The sequence below is a fragment of the Pseudomassariella vexata genome (genome assembly GCF_002105095.1).
Source record: "Pseudomassariella vexata strain CBS 129021 chromosome Unknown BCR38scaffold_26, whole genome shotgun sequence".
Lineage (NCBI taxonomy): Eukaryota > Fungi > Ascomycota > Sordariomycetes > Amphisphaeriales > Pseudomassariaceae > Pseudomassariella > Pseudomassariella vexata.
Window position 1 is genome coordinate 298,988 of NW_024467981.1, and position 21,166 is coordinate 320,153.

General features: G+C 50.6%; 4 protein-coding genes across 4 annotated transcripts; 1 reads left to right on the forward strand and 3 right to left on the reverse strand.

Annotated features, from left to right (window-relative positions):
- The first annotated feature begins 206 nt into the window (after positions 1-206).
- BCR38DRAFT_380121 (lactose regulatory protein LAC9) lies at positions 207-2,954 on the forward strand. Its single transcript, XM_040857398.1, has 7 exons — positions 207-364; positions 422-451; positions 504-598; positions 659-981; positions 1,031-1,734; positions 1,782-2,260; positions 2,318-2,954. Exons 1-7 carry the CDS (start codon positions 326-328, stop codon positions 2,622-2,624), a joined length of 1,977 nt encoding a protein of 658 aa, XP_040709760.1. The 5' UTR covers positions 207-325; the 3' UTR covers positions 2,625-2,954.
- Positions 2,955-5,535: 2,581 nt separating this feature from the next.
- On the reverse strand, positions 5,536-7,397 carry BCR38DRAFT_452213 (putative lipo protein). The gene is made up of 3 exons (XM_040861508.1): positions 6,932-7,397; positions 5,895-6,789; positions 5,536-5,833 (listed from the first exon to the last, which is right to left on the reverse strand). Exons 1-3 carry the CDS (start codon positions 7,133-7,135, stop codon positions 5,580-5,582), a joined length of 1,353 nt encoding a protein of 450 aa, XP_040709761.1. The 5' UTR covers positions 7,136-7,397; the 3' UTR covers positions 5,536-5,579.
- A 5,542-nt stretch (positions 7,398-12,939) lies between these two features.
- On the reverse strand, positions 12,940-14,898 carry BCR38DRAFT_356682 (serine/threonine protein kinase; the record flags this gene model as incomplete). Its single annotated transcript, XM_040857039.1, has 5 exons — positions 12,940-13,172; positions 13,224-13,497; positions 13,614-13,863; positions 13,941-13,976; positions 14,072-14,898. The coding sequence occupies 5 exons, from the start codon at positions 14,896-14,898 to the stop codon at positions 12,940-12,942; spliced, it is 1,620 nt and encodes a 539-aa protein (XP_040709762.1).
- Positions 14,899-15,139: 241 nt separating this feature from the next.
- Positions 15,140-16,368, reverse strand: BCR38DRAFT_123782 (uncharacterized protein). The gene has a single exon (XM_040853494.1). It carries the CDS (start codon positions 16,207-16,209, stop codon positions 15,382-15,384), a length of 828 nt encoding a protein of 275 aa, XP_040709763.1. The 5' UTR covers positions 16,210-16,368; the 3' UTR covers positions 15,140-15,381.
- Positions 16,369-21,166: the final 4,798 nt, after the last annotated feature.

A 21,166-nucleotide genomic window follows, 5' to 3' on the forward strand; every position in this document is an offset into this window, starting at 1 on the left:
CACTCAACCCGACCACTCCTTCACCCTAGTAACTAATTGCTATTTGTCACAATTTTTACTGCTAGCATATCCATAGAAATACCTCATAAACACGGCTACTATGAGTTTCACACATGTAGAACATTCCCACGTGAATGACATCACGTATGGTCACGTGCTCATCTCGTTCGGAGTGGATGGGTTTTTCTGTTGCCCCACTTGTGAGACCTGTAGCTGTCGGCATACTCGCGCGAGACAAGGACTTGGCCATACTTCCATTGTTTTGATGCCGAGGCGTCGACATGTGGGCTGCCTTTATTCTCCTGGCAGTCCTTGTTAGGCAATAATGGAGCATTCGCACCGGCAATCCGGAAATAACCTGGCGGTTTGTCCCGACTCTCCATCCCTCCATGAGCGTGGTTCGCCGGCTAAATAATCGAAGTGTGACTCTTGTCGCATCAAGAAGCTCAGGGTGCGTGAATGGTATCCAAGACTTCAGTTTCCTGTTTGCTAATCGTTTCCAGTGTTCTCGAGAGCGTCCCAGTTGCACCGCCTGCCTCCTGAATCACCGCGACTGTCACTATAGTGGTCGAGTCATTCGGTCTCCACTGACGCGGGCGTAAGACCCCTGTAGTATACAGCATCACGTTGAGGTCTGTGACAACTGACCATTGTGCAGCTATCTTACTAGTGTTGAACGGCGGCTGCACAACCTTGAAAGTTTGTTTGCTCAGCGTTTGCCCGATGTCAACCTCGATGAGGCATTAGCATCACTTGGCCATGAAGACCATGGGAAAGCCGAGGCTAACCCGCCAACCCCATATTCTGTCCAGACTCCATTTCCAGTCGCAAAAGTCGATGCTGCTAGTCCAGGGAGTCCAGGAACGTTCTCCGAAGCTGTTCCTGATGAAGCCGATGGCTTCGACTGGCAGGAAGATGTGAACGATTTGGCTGATGGTATGGCCACTCTGTCTGTTGAACCCAAGGGAACCGGCTACTTGGGTAAGTATTTATGGCACCCATCGCTGTTTTGCTCCTGACTTTGATGAAGGATCAACCGCTGGCGTTTTCTTCCTACGCTCCCTGCTATTCTGGATGGGGAACCCATCATCCAGTACCGACTCACACTATGCTGCTCCCAACTTCCAACAGGAATTCGACCAGGTTGCCTCGTCATCTCGGCTTTCACAAAATATGGCTTCGCGTCAGGTTATGAACAAACTTTTGGATTCCTACTTCGCCGTGTACCATGTATCTTATCCCTTTGTGCATGAGGCGACCTTCCGCGCCCAGTTCCATGAGGTGATTCCGCGACCGCAAAGACGCTCATGGCAGATGCTACTGTACACAATTCTAGCCCTCGGGGCCTGGTGCATGAACGATGGACAGGTGGAACTGGAAGACGACCTCTACCGCCAGGCTCTGTCATTCGGGGAAGACGAGTCCATGTTTGAGAGTGCCAATCTCACATTCGTGCAGGCGCTTGTCCTGCTCAGCAATCTTAGCCAAAAGCGCAACAAACCCAATACAGGCTCCAACTTTCTGGGTCTAGCCACTCGCATGGCTCTTAGCCTTGGCTTGCATCGAGAACTACCGGATTGGGACATCAATTGTCTGCAACGAGAGATGCGCCGGCGAGTTTGGTGGGGCCTTTACATGTTCGACAGCGGCGCCTCGACGACTTTCGGCAGACCAATTCTGCTTCCAGGGCTCGAAGCCATGGACGTGAAATCCGTTCTCAACATTGACGACGAGGTCAACCCCTCCAACTACACCACCGAGTTCTCACTAACACTGCGCAGCTACTTACCCCGAGAAGCACAAGGTTGCCCGAAGAGTCAAGCCAACCCACCATCTACTCTGGCATGAGAGCCCAATGTGACTTCCACGTACACTCCAACTACATCTCTAATCGACTCCTCTCTACGGCCGGCGTGTCTATGGAGGAGGCTCTATCCATGAATCAAGCGCTTGACTCATGGTCCGAAACTTTGCCTCCATACTTTTCTCTCCAATCAGGGTCCTCAAGCTCCGAACAGTGGTACCTTTTTACGCGCTCCAAACTCTGGTGGCGATTCTGGAATTTGAAGATCATCTCTGTCCGCCAACTCTTGCTACGACGAGCAATGGAAAGAAACGGGAAGAATTTCACCTTCGCACCAAACCCGCTAGACGACAAGTGCTATGATATAGGAATAAATGCCGCTCATTCGACGATCGAGTCCATCGCCGAGTTCTTAGGACATGCGGAACTGACCCGGCTTGTTAGCTGGTACTCCCTGTACGCCCAAATTACCTGAGAATGGTTGTTCCTCTGAGCTTCTGCTGATATTCACAGGTACTATCTAATCCACGCGTCACTGGTCGCCGCTCTGGCGATCATCGGCGGTGCCGGCTCATCAGAGCTTTCCAACTGGCAGAAAGATATCGAGAAAGTCCGCAACATCCTGTCCACCACTCTCGGGGGAGACCCCCTAGCTACCCGTTGCGCCGACATACTGAACCACCTCTTACCGGTGAAATCCGGGGTTCTGATGCCCAGCAACGATTTCGATCCTGCCACAATGGACTTCTCACTATGGCCTACGGATCAAGGGGACGTCTTTGCGTCGCTTGGTTGGCCCGAAACTGGGCAAGGCTTTTAAGGCCGCCGAAGGCCCTACTTTGGCCAGGCGTAATTAGGGGATAACGTGGGTCGATCGATATTATCTATTGAGTTTCATGGATAAAACACTTGGTTGTATTCACATCTGTTGTGTCACGCGTATATTGTGCCACGGCCGTCAAGTCCATGGCCAGAGTTTCGTTGTGTCGTGAGCTAGGAGCTGTTAGACATCTGAATGATGAGCATACCAATGTTGTGTTGTCTTACGCTACGTTACGCTGCTCGTCCATTTCCCGCCCATTTTCATTATCTCATGAAAAGATAGTCGAATATTCATCCAAACGATACTCAGTCGTGGCTTGAAACCATCCAAGACAAAACATCCATATCCTATTGCACTATCAAACTCACAAATTAGTCAGGCAGCCATGGCAACTAACGCAACCAAGTCCAAAGCCTTGGTATTCCCGGGGGTCATTTTCTGAAGGAAGATGGGCCATTAAGGACATAAACCTGCGCGGGCTTAAGCCCGACGAGGTAGTCGTAGAAATTGTAACGTCAGGAATCTGTCACTCCGACCTTCACTGCGGTGATAGCCCCGCCAATAAAGATATTCCATGGGTTTACTATCTCCGAATGCTAGGCCACGAGGGGAAGTATTTGTAAATTGTCAAGAACGCCCCAGCCGAGGCTCAGATTCCTCACACGCAGAAACAGGATCTGGCTATGTTCGCCAAGTAGGATCGGCAATAACTCATTTGCAGGATCGATGACTCTGTCCTCCTCACCGTTTCCCATTGCGGTACTCGCCCCTCGGCAAGGCGGGCATTCCAGCCTACTGTGCCGCCTTCATCAAGGATAACTTCATGGATGAGCCTGCGTTCTCTGACGCAAACGGCACCTCACTTGGGAGCTCATTCTTCGCGCAGTCAGCCTGAGCGGCAACTGGATCGTTTCTGTAGATGGGCTGGGCACTACGGTGGCTATCGATGGAACTGCTTATCCGCCACTTGTGGAGGCACAAGTCGATTTCAGTCAGTCTTTGGAGAAGATAATGCAGGTAGGAAAAGGGATTCCCGGATAAAAATCTATCTATACACATACAGAGCTCCATGGAGAGTGGGAAACAGTAACGTCCCACACCCACATCCGGGACACCCCCACATGTGAGACACCCAAAAATGCCTCATCAACACCGCTAGCCTCTAACTTCAACCTCTTTTTTCTTTACCAATATCGATTCAATCGTTACGAAATTTTACGTACGTCTGCTTCATAAACAAGATACACTTGCTTTTCTTGCCGCCACACACATCCCACGTTCTCCAGCCTCTCGATCAGTCAGTCTTTGGACCCCTCAAGGCAGCCTATAAGAAGGAGCTTGGTTACCTTGACCGATGGGATACTACTACTGTCGTAGGGAAGAGAAACTTTCTCCTCTGCTATAGAAAGGCACGTCTAGCAGCATTAACCGCTAAGAACATTATCAGTGGATGGAAATATACTGGTCTCTGGCCTTCGAGCATAGCTAGACCCCTTATGAGCCCCCTGCTCCTTGAGAATACGTCAGCACCAATCAGACAGCCTAGTCAGACTTGCAAAGGGTACTCTGATAGTAAGGGTAGTCAGGACTGGGCGTTAGAGACATCAGCAGTAGCCTGGTCAACGCCTAAGAGGAGAGATGAGCTCCAAGATCAACTCAGCTTATTCAGCAAGCTTGATAGTGATCCAAATACTCAGCGGCTACTCTTTCGGAAAGTTCAAAAGGGCTTTGATGAGAAGGACTACCAATTAGCTGTCGCACAGCGAAAGATTGAGGCAATAGAGGCAGAGCTTAAGGCTAGTAGGGCTAGGAAGCGGAGGAAGGTCAAGATGAGCCCAAATTCGAAGTTTACTAATATCAAGGCTATTCGGAAGGCTCAAATCGAGGCTGGTGAAATTGAGGATAGTACAGATGAGTCTAGCGAGTCTGAAAACCCTAGTGACGGTGAAAGCTGTATTGTAGTCGCATTAGAATAAGTGTAAAACATTGTTGAAGTTAATGGTTATAATATACAGTGTCATTTTTATGGCGTCCCACATGTGGGGGTGTCCCGGATGTAAGTGTGGGACGTTATTCCGGGGCCGCCGTACAGGGGCATAGTCTCCCAACGGAGTTTATTCCGCAGATGGTACGTTGGTGGAAGGGTGGGACATTTCCTATGGAGAAACTGGTGAATTTCTTCGATTTGGATAATTTTGCGACTGCGGTAGCCGCCATGCGCAATGGAAATATGATCAAGCCAGTTTTGGTGTGGTGAAGTTGCGAAGACCAAGCTTCAACAAGCGACTTCGTGGCTTAACCCGTGCGCTTGCACCTGCAACCTTTTGTTATGCCGGACAGACTGTTTTTCAACAGTAGTTGTTGCTTCTCGGGATTCCGTAACCAAGTTTTCAGACCCTACAATATTAATATGAAAAAGGAGGCTGCCCCAACACCGGGCTAGCCGCAGCAAGAACGAGTGTGGACAGGGGCGAACCAAAGACTAAATATATCAAATCCAATATTCTCCTTAATCAGGAACAGAGGTAAATTTCACTGTTGGATTTTCTTTTCAACACTGAACGGTGGATAAAAATCAGAGATTCAAGCAAGAACAATACCGAGAAGCCGCAAATAAAAAGCGAAGCGTTGGTTTTCAGCAATGATGACAACACCTTTCCTTAATTTTCCCTTTCATATTGTCCTTCATTCTCATTCTGCCTCCCACTTTCCCCATGAGACTTAGGCCGCCATTGTGTTTTTCAGGTTGCAGCAATATGAAACATCAATATAAGCTCCCCTCGTGACCCATCACTCTCGTTTCTTGGATCACATCCGTCTAGCTGAGATCTGAACAGCCTATTATGGATCCCCTAGACGATTTCACCTCGACAATTTCACCTCGAACGTCTTGATGCTGAAGTATATGCTCTTATTGTGTAAAATGACACTAATATGAATGGTTAATCCATGTCATAGCTCTCCTTGACTCTGTACCCCTTTGTCTGCCTGAGTATGGATGAAGTGAAACTTGGTCTGCTGCCCATAGACCCAATCCCAACTCTCCGTCTCTTCATTCCAGAATACGTCTTCTTCCTGTGGGAACTTGATGGTCTGGTTCCTCTCTGGGACAAAGTGTTCCGCGTACAGCTCGATGCTGTAGTAAGTATTCTTGAGCAACGGCAGCTCCCCAAGGAACGGAACCCCTTCCTGCAAATTAGTCATGCCTACATACAGCAGTTAGTTCCATCTCAAGCGTAGATTCAAATTGAATGTGGTGAAACCTACCAACAACCGTCCCAGCACTGTGTCCAAACTCTCCCGTGGCATGGCAGTAGATCTTACCCTGGATTCCCTCACCATGGGCCTGATCCAGCGAAGCCTTGAGAATCTCATCCCCCGTCATCCCAATCTTCATATTACCCCTCGTGATATCCTGCAACCGATTGACCTTCTCGAGTCCCTCCAAAAGGCCATTGGGTATATCCGCCCCCGTCTCGCCAGGAGACAGGACATATCCCACATGCTGGGTGTCCGTATTTAGTCCCAACGCCGTCACGCCAAAGTCGCAATGCAGTATATCCCCATACTCGATCAACCCGTCCGGTGCCCGTGGGTCGTCCATTGCCTCAAACCCGTCCTTGTTGAGAATAAAAACGCTAGGCTGAAACCAAGTCGTGTAATTCAGCGCCTGGATCTTTTCTCTCATCCACCACTCGACATCCCACGCTGTGGTCTCCCCCGGTTTGATGATCCGCTCGCTGAAGGCTTCCTCGATGATTGCCCAAGACGTTTCCATCATCTTCTTATACCACTCCAGTCTACTAGGTACCATGGTCGCCACTGTCTCGATCCCCAACATGGGTTCGAGCACGAACTTGCCCGTCCATTTGCTACTCCCCAAAGCAGAGAATATGGCATCTCGCTCACCGGCATGCAAACCGCCTGAAAAGGCGAGCTCGGCGTGGTCGTTGAGAGCCAGGGTGGCGGGCTGCTGCGTCTCGAGGATGGAGGTTAGCTCGTCCCAAACCAGGGGCGTGTTCTCGATCCATTGGTAAGACGAGGGGGCGCCGTTGGTGGGGTGGGCCAGAAAGAGATAGGTTGTACGGCGGCGGGCGGAGAACTGAGTTGCTTCTTTGAGGGCCCAGAAGACGGTGTCTTCGGCGTATTCGCGTTGACTTATCTGGGTGAGGGTCAGTTTTGTGTGGCACGTGTTTGTTTCAAGGCGTATAATGAATGCGTGTGCATGTAAACGTGTGGCCATGAGTGGGTAAATGGATGAATCACCACGTGAGTATATGGGTGAGTGGACGAGCGAGACAGACCAGCCAGGCATCAATGCCGTATTTGCGCAGAATGCCTGGAATAAGAGCCTTGCGCTCTTCGGTCCATGCATCTACGATCTTGGCCTGTTCCCGCAGCGGCGGCAGGGTTTGTATCCGCGGGCTTTTGGCGGCATGGGCCGATGTAGAGATACCGACGGTAAGAGCTACTGCGGCGGCGGCGAGGAGATAGTCGAGTGCCCGCATCTCGGAAAGGGCTTGGTAGTACAAAGAGCGCTGTCCTTGCTTGGCACTGGATGAGTGTCTGGATCAAATAATCGTAGGAAATCTTAGATGAGAAGAGCAGAGACCTTGGGAAAGTATGGGCCCCGAGATCTTCAATGGTGTTAGAGTTGAAGGACTGAAGTGAAGTCGGACATCGGAGCTTGGGATGGAGTAGTGGAGTTCGATACCGGAGCTGAGTTCCGAAGTTGATTTGAGCGGCAATCCGATCCGGGATGACCTGCCAGTTTGGGACAAAACCAGCCGCCGTCAATGACTCGGACAATATTATCTTCAAGGTTGAAGGAAGATGGAGGCATGAAGATCAATCCCGAAGCGGCTACCACAGCTCTAGCTAAATAGGTGCTAGGGAGAGGGCCTAGCTCACGCAAACTCAACATGGCCTTTGGCCGCAGAGATATGATTGCAGGATCGATGCAGTTGGTACAGCGACCATTGCATCTTGTCAACTCAGATGCCATGTCGAAGTTCAACTGTTTCACTGATCTGTACATGGACTGAGATAAATTGTCTGCGTTCAGTCCGTGCTCATCTTCACACTTGCACCCTCACTACAACTGATACTGATTGCCGATTCAGAACTAACATGTCTCCTAGTCGCAGAACTCGTAGAATTTCTTAAGTCAATCCAGTATATCTACTCGCTGGTTTAGTGGACGATGAGGCTTAAGTTAATAAGCATCCGATTCCATTGGCAGTCCAGATACAATCGACGTGCTGGCGCCGAACCACACATGAGGTTGATCAATGGTGACCCCTGTGAATTCCTGCTCCATAAAGCGGCATAGTGCGTTGCAGTTACCATTTACATGCGCATTCTGTCAACCATGACATAATGAGGGGAACCCATGGCTGTTGGCTGCAATGGACCACTTCAGACATGGCTAATGTATACGGGTCCATCTTCGATGCTGCCCAATCGACCAATCCCATGCAATGTATTTTTGGCCGCTAGTCCGCTCTGACGTCCCCATGGCTTAAAGGAGATGCCGGTGTCAAGCCTAGCGGCGGTTAGGACCGTTGGGCGGCGCAGCACCTGCACCACCAAGAACAGTCGATCGTTGTGCCCCATGACGCTGTTGCTCAAGTGGACGGCGTACTCGGCCATGTCTCGTTTTCTTCCTTTCCCTGTTTATCGTTCCTCCTATCTTAGATTGTTGAAGTTAAAGTCAAAGCCGAGATGAGTTCTTCACAGCGCCTCATGGCCGTCCTGGTCTCGGCGCACATCTGCATTGCAGTGGGCGCCGGAATAGTAAGCCTCTCGTGGTCGACTGATGAGGCGGCGCAAACTGCCAATGGGAGCAGCGGGAAATTTCGGGCCTGATGGGTCCTGAAAAACTCTTGTGTCGAAGTTGGTACCTCAGGTTAGTAGTACTGGTTGACTCAGGACTGAAAGTCGAACACAACACATGTTTTCTGCAGAACTTGACTAGCAGTACTTACCTCTGGCCGATCTTATTGCTTCTCATCAGTCCCTCAGGGGACCCAGATAAAAAGGTGCAAGTTTCGGTTACGCACAAAATAACAACTACTCTCAGCTTAGATGATGACTGTGCCGAGATCACTTAGAATGCTACTGAGCCTAGATTGGGGAGGCCACTGCACATGCTGATTTGGTCAATATCTAGCCAGGTTTATTAGTGGATATGTTCAGCCGGGTAGAGGTTCGGGACCCCGTATGGTTGCGGACATGCTTTGCATACCTTTGTATCACGATGATTTACAGCTCCATGCTTCATTCATAATTATTTCGTCTGCGACGTCGAGTTCCTGACTGTTTTGCGGCTTTCCTGGTTATACACGCTCCTAGTCTTCTCCAACTGCAACCGAGTAAAGTCATGTTTCTCATTACAGGTTTATCCATTGTTGCAACCCTTCAGTGCTTCACAGTCGTGTGTCGTCCTGGAGCCGTATGATGCACTGGCATGAGAAGGTTGCAGCCGAAGGCCGTCCTTCCCAGGACAGTTTTATTGCCGAGCAGTGACGTGTACGACTACGAGTCACAGAAATTATGGTCTGACACGGAGATCCGAAGCTCCAAGTGCGTCTTCAGTCCCCAGAGTGCAGTTGACATATCCTCGGCTGTAGTGGAATTGCGGTCCAATAGCACTAGGACTGGCATTTTATTTTTGCGGTGCATGGAGAACATATGGGTATCGAGGTACTTTGTCGTTCTCCGTGTTCTCCCTGCCTGGTTGGTAATCTTGGTTGAATGTAGGGAGTTGACTATATCGATCAAGGGTTTCTTTTCGTTCTGTCCAACTTGACCTCCATTGCGTTGTCGGGCGACACAACAAGCTTGAGGATTGGTCCTGGTTGAATATGGGGAGAGGGTTTCGACTGGATGGACGAATATGAGGTGGCAGTGGCAGGTGGAGGCACTGATGGTTACAAGGATATGTTCGTCACACGAACAGCCGTTGGAAATAATTACGAGTCATGATACAGGGCGTCGAAATTACCAACCGTATGATCCATGATTACATTCAATGTTTACAGGATGTTGTTCCCGCAGGCAGTATCCTCCCTGTGAGAATAAACTGGCAGCCCACTGGTGAGCTCTGGATGAATGAATCCAAGAGGTCAACATCGATCTGACCAAAGGGACCTATTGGCCTGGGCCTCTGAGTTCGATGACCCTGTCACGGCATGGGCTAAAAACGCGATAGACGCTATAAATGCTGCCGCTCAAGTCGTTGGTATCTATGATCCTTTCATCTACATGGGCGACGCTTCGGGGTTCCAGCTGCATGATATTTACCCTGGGTATGGCGCCGAGAACCAAGCGAAGCCGTTGGATATCTCCAGCAAATAAGATCCAGGGAGGGTGTTCCAGCATTCAAGGTTGACATGTGGATTCATGTAAAACTAACTGTGAGCAAATTCGTTTCTCGCATATCCATGTTGTGACTGTTTGTCGCCGTTTCCATATGCGAAATCTGCGCCAGTTATACCCTATCAAGCCTTGGTAAACTGCTAATTACTTTAGTACTTTAGGTGTGTCATGTGCGGCGATACCCCAGGGCATGCATCTGGCGAACTTCACAATGGTGTCGGCCCTAACACAAGAGATGTGAGCCATTTGGCGGCGAAATCGTAGACTTGGGCATTCACAATCTCGCCTTTCCCCTTTTACCAACCTCCTCATTGTCTTCCCACGTTTACGAAAGCACCGACGTTGCAAGCACACAAATCAACCATGGTGAGCAACATGCAACCATTTCAACCCAACTGTACTCGCCCATAGGCTCCCGCCTTCATGAAAGACCCCGACACCCGAGGGTCTCAAGATGTCATCTGGAGTTGTCTGTCCATCATCCTCTTGTGTACCCGGTCCATTCTCGTCGTTCCAGTTCCGCCCCACTTCAAAGCAGTGCCAACAGACGAGTTTTTGCAGGCGTAGCTCGAATCGACATGGCGAGAGGCAGGACGAAGCTGGTTCCGTCTGTGGATCAAACTGAAGTTCATGCTGTTCACAATAATCGTTCCAGGATACGTTTTTCTTTTGGCAATGCTCTTAGCCATCTATCACACGCCATCCAAATTGGGAATGTGTTTGAGTCCCTCTGGAAATTCGGTGAACGGAGCATGTCTCACATATATTGGCGGACCTTGCTGGATTTGCAGTCGATTTCTGACGAGTCGGCTCGGCTAGGACATATCCTCAGCTACCGAGAATTCATTAAAGCTTGCAAAGCAACCAGACACAAGGATCCCGTACACACAAGGCTCAGTTGGCATCGAGTCTACTTCAAGCCCGATGTTTAAGAAAATGGTCCGCCACTTCGAGCAAGAGGTCGCCCAGCTACGATACCCAATAATCACAGCTTTCGGTGAAGTACTTACACAGCACCTACCATCCTACTCAAACTCGTTCGTGAAAGAACTCCGTCGCTTTATTCGCACCAACTCGAGCAAGTACGGTCGAATTGGAGGCTGGATTGGCGACCGCACCCTCTTCACCTTCGATTCGCCCCCTCTAGGAGGCAAGTGCTCGTGCCCAAAGTAGTGTGGGAAGGTCCTCGTTCCCTGTCGAAATACATCTGGGTACTTAATTTACATTGAATTATGTAAAGCCATTGAAAGTCTCTGAAAGCGAAATTGCCGGTAAGGATAGAGGTGGTGGACTCAGTGCTCTGATGGCTCTTCCGCAGATCGTTTGGCTAGCAGCGAGCCTCGTCGCACGGAAACAATAGTCCAAAGCCACCACGCCACTCGAAATCGCAATACTCGCATATGCAGTATGTGCTGCCACGAGCCTACCTTGTTCAAAGGTCTGAGCCCAAGGATGTCGGCGCCCCTTTCTATTGACTGGCTCTCAAGTCAGCCCTCAAGACGAAATGATGGCTACAGGGTACCTCGACTCTATCGGGTCCTCGTCTTGGCACACAATATCTTACTCTGTAATATCGAGGGGAGGGTGGGTCAGTGGGAGGAGGCGATCAATGTTACTTGGTCAGGTTGTATTCGGTGGTTTCCATTTGATATCTTGGTCATTCTCTTTTCCAACCACGTTGCAGCAGCACGCTGTGTGGGCCGCGCTGCCTCATTAACGCTTACCATAACACCGATTGGTTGCCATGTTGACGTTGGCTGTCCTCTAGTGCGTCGATACCTTTAATTCAAGTCGGTGCATATCCCTGTTTCACTGCGCCGTCCTATATCTTTTCGCCTTAGAGAGGCTATTCCTCATCGTTGAAGCATTCCAGTCGTTATACTTCTAGCCACCAGAAGCCTACATGAGGACCTGTTCGACCAACATGCCGGCCAAAATGTCGTTATTCATGCTTTGCTAGTCACGACGGACCCGACACGAGCACAGAGGATCATTTACTGCACTATGCCTTTTACACTAGTCCAGGGTAGACCTATGCTATGTGAAACCTGACGGCATGATCAACATCCCGGCCTTCATTGTTTTATGTCACGTATGAGAAATGCCTGGTGGACCAGAGTCAAGATGCAGCTGGACGGCCGAGATTCCTATATACTGGATGGAGCTAGAAGAGAAAAGATACGATGGGGGAACACACGCATGAGCGCTCTGCCAATCTTCCCCCAGCACGCCAAGGACACTTTAGCAAGCGCCATCTATCTGCGATAGTCCGGACCGCTGTCCTACAAATTTGGCAAGATAGAACCAGTAAAGCTCCAAAAGGGGCTGGTTCTGTCTTGGCATCTAGGAATTAGCCTCTCCGCAGGCCATTGTATCTTTCCCATAACATCGTGTCAAAGCCACGGAGCGCCAATGCACGTTGACTTCATGTCTATCAGTTCATATTGGTTAATGCCGAAGTCTTCATTACTAGCACTTTAGCTTTTTTTTCCTCTTCAAATAAAAAAACTTACGCTGAAGTCATTCCGCCCCGGTGGAAATCCCAGGGGGTGACGCTACTGCTACTGTACTAGTGACTACCGAGATCCACCTTCTATCCATTTGCACTCTTTATCTGCACCGTGGTATGTCACAATAAATGAGAGACTGGGTCAAACCCTCACATTGATTCAGACAGTTGGCCCTCATCCATCTATTCCCTTCTTGTGGGCGTCGAGAAGTTGGCCTCGGGAATACGACCGGCATTCTGTACTCATGGTCGTGCTCGTGCTCACAGAGTCGGCATATCTGCATACCGAGCTGCGTGACGAGGCACCCTGTCGTCCGGCAGAAGTGAAGCTTTGTCGTCTCCGCCGTGGAAATCCAGCCAGTTATGACAGCCCACGGGGACGCCGACTAAGAGCAGAAAGCCCATTCCTTCAAAGAAGGGCGACTACCGCTGCTTCTTGATTTCGGTTGCCCAACCTTCGATGCCATCACCCCGACCGCCTGGTACCAGCCCCTCGAGTTTGATATCCTCCATACCTGGGGTGTCGTTCAGCCACGGATGGTTTGCCATGCCGCCGGCATTGGCCCTCCTCTCGGGTATCAACTCCAACATGGGCGTCAGGAAGTCGGCAACGTCGCTTGGCTGATACTCCAGCTTCGGCTCCTCATCGTCGTCCCCTTCCTCGCCACGTTCCTTCTTCTCCGCAGTGGCCTTGGTTTTTCGCTCACGCTCCTCGCGCTCCTTTGGCGTCAGTTCTTTTAAGTCCTTAAAGTGGTACTTCTCGCGAAGGACGTCGGGCAAGGCCCAGTGGCGCAGTCGGTGTATGTTGCGGAGCTCGCCTCTCTTATTGAAGATCTCCTGAGACCAGCGACCCTGCTTCCACAGATCCTTGGGGAAAGGGCCAAGTAGCTCGATGATCTGTGCTATATGGTCGTCGTCCTTGCCGTACTTCGTTCCGGATTGCGGGTCGAACAAATAATCTCCCGTGATGAGCTCGAAGACCTGTAACCATGTTACCAGACATTCTGGAAAATCAAGGAACGAGCAAAAAAGCAAAAGGAAGCAAAGCATTGCAACATTTGAGAAGGCACAGGGGGGAGGGGGGGGGGGAGTCTCACCATTGCTGCCATACTCCACACATCTGTGCTGGCTCCCCATTTTCCACCAAGTATAACCTCGGGCGATCGATATTGCCTCGTCTGGATGTCGTTTGTGAAGTGGTGCGAGACCCAGCAGGCATTGCCCAAGTCTGCAATTTTGACGTTGATGATGGGTCCTTTTCGCTTTCTCTTCTTATCACTACTGGGGCTTCTGCCCGCTGCAGACTTGTCGAGGGAGATGCCGGATACTTCTTTCGTAAGGATATCGCTGTTGGCCACAGATTCATGTCAGTGATCAGCCCGGATCGGCACGGTACACGGTACACGCGTGTTGAGCACACTTACGCCGTCTTCTCTCTCTGCTCTTGTTTTTCGCTAGGGCTCTTGGCAGCTGTCATGGCTGTTGGCGGCAATTAGCAAATCGCGATGATCAAGCGGGACGGGTCGTGGCCATGACCGCGGCCACGGTCACTAACGCATGCAGGGGTGGGAGGCGCGAGGCGGCGCGGGGCGGCATCGACTTACGATCGTTCAACATGGCATTGAGGCTGGTGTGTGAGTTCGGCGACGGGAACAGATTGTCGCGGTTAAAAGAAGCATTGAGCGGTGAGGGTAGGGGCTGGCTGCCCGTGATGAGAGTGCGCCGTCTACGACGCCCATTCCTGTGGTTCTCCTTCTCCTTGTCTGAGCCCTCCGTCTTGACCACCTTCTTGACCACCTGCTCCACATCACCAATCTCTATGAGAACGTTTTCGGGCTTCAAGTCGGTATGGATGATGCCGCATTCTCGGTGCAGGTAGTCCAAGCCCATCAAGACCTGCTTCGTTATTTGCATGACGAGATCGCGGGGAATGCCTCGGTGTTGCCATTTCTTGATGAGACCAAGCAGGTTCTCCCCCAGCACCTCAAACACCATGCAGACGTGTACGCCATTGGGTCCCTTGTGTTCGAAAGAGTCGAGCAGGCTGACGACGTACTTCCGGCCGGGGTGGTTCGGGTTCGCCTGAACGATCTTCTGAAGGAGCTTGATTTCGTCGATGGCGGTTTCGGTGTAGTGACTAGCGGATCGTACCACCTTGAGGGCGACGTGCTTGTCGTTGACGTTGTCCCGCGACAACCAGACGGTCGAGAAATGGCCCCAGCCCAGTTTGCGCACCACCGTGTATCGTCCGTCCTTGAACTTCTCGCCAATCTGAACGGGATGGTATCCACCCTTGCAGTAGTCTTCGGAATCTTCTTCGTCGGCGGTGTTTTCGGCGGCGTCTTCAGGCCCCGAGGACGAGGTGGGAGAATGGTGGTTCATGTTGCTGGCAAGATGCGGCGGTCTAGATAAGGTTCATGGTAAGCAAAAGGTCCTCAGAACGTGGTGGAGAAAGCGGTATGATAAATGGCGTGCGCCCAAGGAAAATAATCAGGCGGTAGTGGAGAAGCAAGCGAGTGGCAGTGAGCAGTAGTGGGTTGCAGGCATGTGTGTGTGGCCTGGCTGCTGGCTGCTGGCGCCTGGTCCGTCTCGTCTTCTCGTCTCGTCTTGTCCACTGCCCGACGCTGGCAACAAACACTGAATGGCAAAGATTGGGCCCGGGTTGGAGAGGCTTATCAGCGGACGAAGCGCCCAGCGCCAGCGAGGGACAGTGTGAGAGATTTTGACACGAGTAGTGGTGGGGGCAATAGAGGGAAAGGTGTGGATGGGGTTTGATGTTGGGGCCAAGACTAATGCGACCTTTTCTTCATCATGGTGTCCGCTCTGTGACCCGTACTACAGGATACAAAATGCTCAATCAAACAATCAAGGCGGATGGGAAGCTTCGAGGTCTTGGTAGAGAGTGGCGGAAGAACACAATGGGCTTTTGGGTCGCAAAAACGAAGACAAATTGACAGACGCGATTGAGAAATACCAGACGGAGCCCGAAAAAGAAACAGTCCGGCAGGCGCTTGCATGCACTGGCGCTGGGCAAAGTCGCAAATCAGACTCGAGAGATGCAACGTCGTGACAGCTGGCGAAAGCGGGTTTTCCCAAATGGCGATCATGACCCCTCTTTCGCACACTCTCTACCTTGTCTAAAGGTAGGCAGGCCTGTGGTTGTGACAGAAGTGCGCACAGTGCTGACCACACTGCAGTCAGTCTGGGGGCAGGCAAGTTGCGGCCCAAAATCATCCTTGGAACAGGTGGACAGGTCCGTCCTCGGGAACCCCAGCTGTGCGCGCTAGTCATTCCAAAAGGTACAGCTGTGCGTGGCGGAAGCAACCTTGTACCTTTCTTCCACGTTCTTGTTTCTTGAATTGAATTGAATTGTCGTGGCGTGGCAGGAGGACTTGATGCCGCGCGCAACGATATCGATCCTCTGAAGTTCCAGTAGCTCGACATACTGGCTGCTTTGGTTGCTTGCTTGATTGATGGTCCAGAGCCCCGGGATTCGACCAGCCCAGCCCAGCCCCGCATCGATGATAGCCATGACACCTCGGAGTCTAGACGGTTCGGGCTGCAGATTGCAGCCAGCTTGTACCAACATGTGCATGTCTTTGCTGCTTGCGCTGACAGAGGCAGAGGCAGAGGCGGAGGCAGATGAGCAAAGGGAAGGCAATGCAGTGGCACCACACATTGAAAGGAAATCATGGCTTACCCCGGTGCTGGTCCTTCTCTTGTGATGATGGGCTTCAGGCCTTCCTTCTTCCGCTTCTTGGTTAATGAGCTGCCATTCGCTCCCGCCATCAGGGGAGGCTCTTCAGGTGGAGGAGATGCTGTTACTGCTGGTGCTCTTATGTCTGCGTTCGTCATCGAAGCTGGCGCCACGGTTGCGGCTGCGTCCTTCTGTGTGCCGTTCATGGTGTGCGAAAAGCCCATGTGGCTCTGGATTGCGACCGGGAAAGGGGTGTAAATCGCAACTAGAGGTGTGGGGCAAGGTGCGAGTGTCGTCCAAATCTATGCGATCCGATGCAATGCGACGAGGTTGAAAATAGGAAGAGTCGTTCTCTCTTGGCTCTGTGTGAGGAAAAGCCGAGTACAGTTGTTGTCGCTGCACAAGTACTGCTCTCACGTCGCTCTGCCAGCTCTGGTGTTAGCGAGGGTCGTGCTCATAGAGGTTGGTAATCGCGAGAGCCGCACCGAAAATAACCAGAACTAAGGCAAGTTTGGACCAAACTTTTCACGTAGCGGATGGCAATAACAATAACAATCGTGTTGCAATTGCACGTGTTGATGGGACTGGCGGAGGAATCGGGAGGCTGAGAGAGACAGAAAGCTCTCAGAAGATGTTTTGCAGGTTTGAGGGGCAGCCGATCGTTACCAACGTCATGGGCACGAAAACCAGATCCGCATCCAGGAACTCTGCAAATGCGCGTCGAGTAATATTGCGGCGGGGGCGCGAAATGGCGCAAGATTGGAAACTCAACGGTCTATGGCGCTTGGCAGGCTAGCTATACACATGAGAAATAAATTGGGCGAAATGCAAAATGCCAAATGCCAGATGCCAACAAGGAGAATGTGACCGAATGGCTGACTGGTGAGAGTTTCCAGGAAACTGTGAAGTGGGCTGGCGTGGGATACAACTGATTGCCTGATTGCCATCAGTAGTGAGGGGAGTGAGACAGCCGAACGCGATTGCTCCTTCGATCTGCAGATTGGTGCAGCGCAACTCGAGTTATGCTTGACCCCAACATATAAATGAATCTACCTCCCGACAATTTCTGATCCCCCAACGTCCAATTCTCCAACGTCGACGTTGGGGATTCCTGTTATCACTTCCAGGCATCGGGTGTTTAAGCATTCCGCTGCTCCGTTCTTATCCCAATGCGGGTTCTTGGGAAACAACACATATTGGTGGAGACGCTCTCGCTATCTCATGTGGTGATTGATGATGACCTCACGAGTCGTACAGGAAACTCGTCACACAGCTGGACAGCATCTGACTGGAGTACAGCCCTAAGACATTCTGGGAGGAAGACGGCGCCGACGGCATGCTAAGTTCACAACGCAGCTGACTTGCATGTACTAGTATAGCCCGCCCACGAGCTTTGGTCCCCCGGTTCACTATGAAGAGCAGGAGGAGCTACTTTGACATAATCCACCTGTAGATTGCTGCGTACCTACTAACCTAGGCTACTTTGGCTATCGGTCTTGTCAAATCAGGCAATCCGAAGAAAATAACTACTCCCACGTGCGCCGACACAGACCTCCGAAGGGATCTTATCTTGGGACGCTCCGGCGCGACAAAACACAGTTATATCACGACACCGTTTCCCGCCAAAGTTACATGTTTCAGATATTCACTTCCTACCTTACAAACCAGCTCACATCACATGTCTAACCTCTCACACCATTGATATCATCGAGTGAAGCGACGCCCATTCAGGATCAAGCCGGGAGATGTCGTAACAAGCACCTCCGAACCCATCGGTTGTAGAGTCCGGATGCGCATTTTGTTTTTCCTCGTTTTATCTTCTGGGTGCTTTTCTTCCCACCGTCCTACAGTACTGGAGTAATTAGTCATCACATCCTGTCAAGTTTCGACGCTTTATTGCTATGTACTGCAATGTCTCCGTGATGGTACACTGGGAATAAATGAGATAGCGGGGCTAGTAGCGGAGCTTGGCAGCCCCGCTTTAGGGCTCCCCCTATCCATGCCCATGCGGACTGTAATTGGCTGGTAGAACCCGGTCTACAAAGCATATTGTCAGTTAAGAATGGGTACAATTACCATTTTTCTCTTAGAAGATAAAACGTCTTCTACTCCTTGCATGTCGCTTTTCCATCCTCTCGAATCCATCCCTGGCGTGCACAGTATCCTTGAGTCTATGACCGCTTTTGCTCCATCAAGTTGCCAGCTTCTTCAATCACGACGCAGCCTGGATGGTGCGCCAACGAAGTAGTCCTGGTGATTGGATTACTCGGTTCGGTACTGTTGTCTCTGAAGCCGGCTCGTTTGAAACCCGCCATGCATGGTGTCACAGAACCGTCTGTGAGGTCTTGCGAGGGCCTACTGGAACAAGAAAGCAATCGGAATGGAAGGTCTGGCTGCATTTGATGGAATATGGAACTGATCGACTGGGCACTTTGTGGACACGAGGCACCCAAGTATGTGGTCCATCGATCCCGCTTCTGTCGGCAGCCATCATGAATTCGAGCTCTTGTCAAAACCTTCCTACATTATGGGTTCTGGCACAATCGCCAATCCTTCATAGCTGGCTCAGCAGAAACGACGTCTTTGGAAATATGAAACTCCCGTAAAGCCTGGAAACTCTTCATTTTTCTGGAGCATCATGCCAACGCTGTTGCGCTTTTGAAGCAACTGCTCTACCTAAATAGTCTTCCGTGAGTTATCGATAGAGCTGTGGGGCTGCGATGTTGTTCATTCTAGGTGGACCTACTGCTTGGACAGCTTACTCATCCGAGGTAAGTGAGCACGAGCTCGTGGTTCAAGCAAATGAATATAAAAACAAGGCCGTCAAGATGTGTTCCAGACTTGCAAGGGTCTTTCATAGTCTGGCTTCAGATACATATGGCATGTACAATGATGGGGGATAAATGAGGTAAGTAGCGAGAAGAAATGTATATATACCCAACTAATCGACCATATACCTCAGTCTAGAGTTGTTTTAATGCATCTGATACGAGTAAGAAATAGGCGAGTTTACTTGTAATCCTAGTTTAAGGAATGTCGGCTTCGTCGCCACTGTTGTGATGCCATGCTCGCGAAGAAATATATAATTGCCAACGGTTTGAAGCGGGGGAGTCATTCAGAACTGCTGATGAGATTGACCTGTCAACTTCAAGATCTCAATCCAAACATCATATTATTGGAAATAAATTCCTCAACGAGGCGGCTGAAATGTGTTCGCAGACTGCAGGCTGTGGGGGCGGAACCACTGTACTGCGCGAACATCATAGAAGTCCGACATCCGTATCTGATCAGTTCCATTAGACCCCAGCCCGGGTCTCACAGAATAATTGATGTTTTAGTCTCAGCCAAGGCCATAAATAAGCAGCATGGCAAACCATAATGACAAGAAATGCGAAGTATATGTAGACCCTATGGTGCTGGTCCACTGATTCAGGGGCGGGTGGTGAACTTTCTCTAAATACCATTTAAGCAGGTACGTCGTACAGCGATTCCATGCCATAGTAGCATTCCAAGTATCGCAGTTTAAATAGAGCTCACACATCTTCGCTGGATGGTATACTCTGGCGAATGAACTCCGCGATGGTGAAGTGAAGGCAACGATGGTCATTTCGTCGCCATATACTCTTAAGTACAAGACGATGTTCGGCCGCTATATATTAGACATTAGGAAACAAGCCAGTAATGACGGGTGTTCGGTGCCTAGAGTGCATTCTGGAAGAGCGGGCACCGATACTTATCCATCAATCGGTATAGTGATTCGCCAGCCAAAACGGACGGTAGGAGCAATGAAATACTGAGCATATTCAAAGAGACCATGATTCAATCCGGGGAAAGCCTTCGGCGGCGACACCATCTTAATAAGGGCCTGAAGTAGTAGCCGATCGCCGCTTTCTAGCACTGCCGAGTTGTGCGTACAGGATCGCCTAGCGTCCGTGGTGGTCCATAACATGCCAGAGATGGCAAGTCGACTAATGTGATAATCAAGGTAGATGGGGGATTTGATCGACCTGCTACGATACAAAGACTATCGGAAGGTTCCCTTATGACCGACACTAGAAGGTCGACTTGAGTATTCATCGTAGCCCTTATGATTGGTCTCCGAGACGGTTTTATCCAGACCCCGACGTGGCCCGGATGAATGGATTAAAGGCCATTTCATGCCATCTTTTGTAAACATATAGCTAGGTATTGCTTGCTCGGCATGAAAATGGGCAGTATCAGTAGGGGGTTAATGTAAATTCAGGGGTCAGTGGCAAGTAAGCCAGCATGATGTCCACTTGGTTTTATCTTTTGACAGGAACTGCAATCTGACTCCCATAACTATGAGTTAGGTGCATAAATTCCATCAATGAAGATGACGATCCTATGGCCTCGTGGATCACCAACAGTGCAAAGCGCCAAGTCCAACAAAATGGTTATACCAGTTGATGATTCAAACCTTCGCATCGCGACAATCGGCGACAATGGTTCCTTGACGTAGCTGGTGCATTGTTTGGTCTTGTAGGATTCTCAAGTATGTGAGGCATCGATCTAGAGTCACCCCTCGCTTCCGGGATGTTGTGGGATGTTGTCCCGTCACCTGTCCTACCCCATCTGCCCATCACATCCACGGTCTCAGAGGCGCCGCGTTTGGCGAATCACCTCACCATGCCTCTAACAAACGCCCACGAAACATCTGCAACCCTTTCACATCTCCAATGGTCCCCCACTTCTCGTGAGTGAGGCTCAGCGGAATGCGACAGTTTCCCTGGACGCAAGGTACCACCCACACCACGACAGTGGCTTTCTTCACGACCGGGACAGAATTCAATGAATGACGTGCTGGAGGAATAAGATGCTGATCTACGTTACGGTCCCTTGCGTAAAGTGTTTGGAGAGGGTGTAGTGCTCAACGTCAGCACATAGAATTGACGAAGTTCGTCACTCCAGTGGGTCAATCAGGGGAGTCATCAA

Bases quoted from the DNA above. Each gene is read 5' to 3' on its own strand.
- BCR38DRAFT_380121 (XM_040857398.1), top strand. From the start codon at position 326: ATGGAGCATTCGCACCGGCAATCCGGAAATAACCTGGCG. The intron at 365-421 runs GTTTGTCCCGAC...AAATAATCGAAG, and splicing joins AATCCGGAAATAACCTGGCG to TGTGACTCTTGTCGCATCAA. The intron at 2,261-2,317 runs GTACGCCCAAAT...TGATATTCACAG, and splicing joins CTTGTTAGCTGGTACTCCCT to GTACTATCTAATCCACGCGT.
- BCR38DRAFT_123782 (XM_040853494.1), bottom strand. From the start codon at position 16,209: ATGATTTCCTTTCAATGTGTGGTGCCACTGCATTGCCTTCCCTTTGCT.
- BCR38DRAFT_452213 (XM_040861508.1), bottom strand. From the start codon at position 7,135: ATGCGGGCACTCGACTATCTCCTCGCCGCCGCCGCAGTAGCTCTTACC. The intron at 6,790-6,931 runs GTCTGTCTCGCT...ACCCTCACCCAG, and splicing joins ACGGCATTGATGCCTGGCTG to ATAAGTCAACGCGAATACGC. The intron at 5,834-5,894 runs GTAGGTTTCACC...TGCTGTATGTAG, and splicing joins CAGTGCTGGGACGGTTGTTG to GCATGACTAATTTGCAGGAA.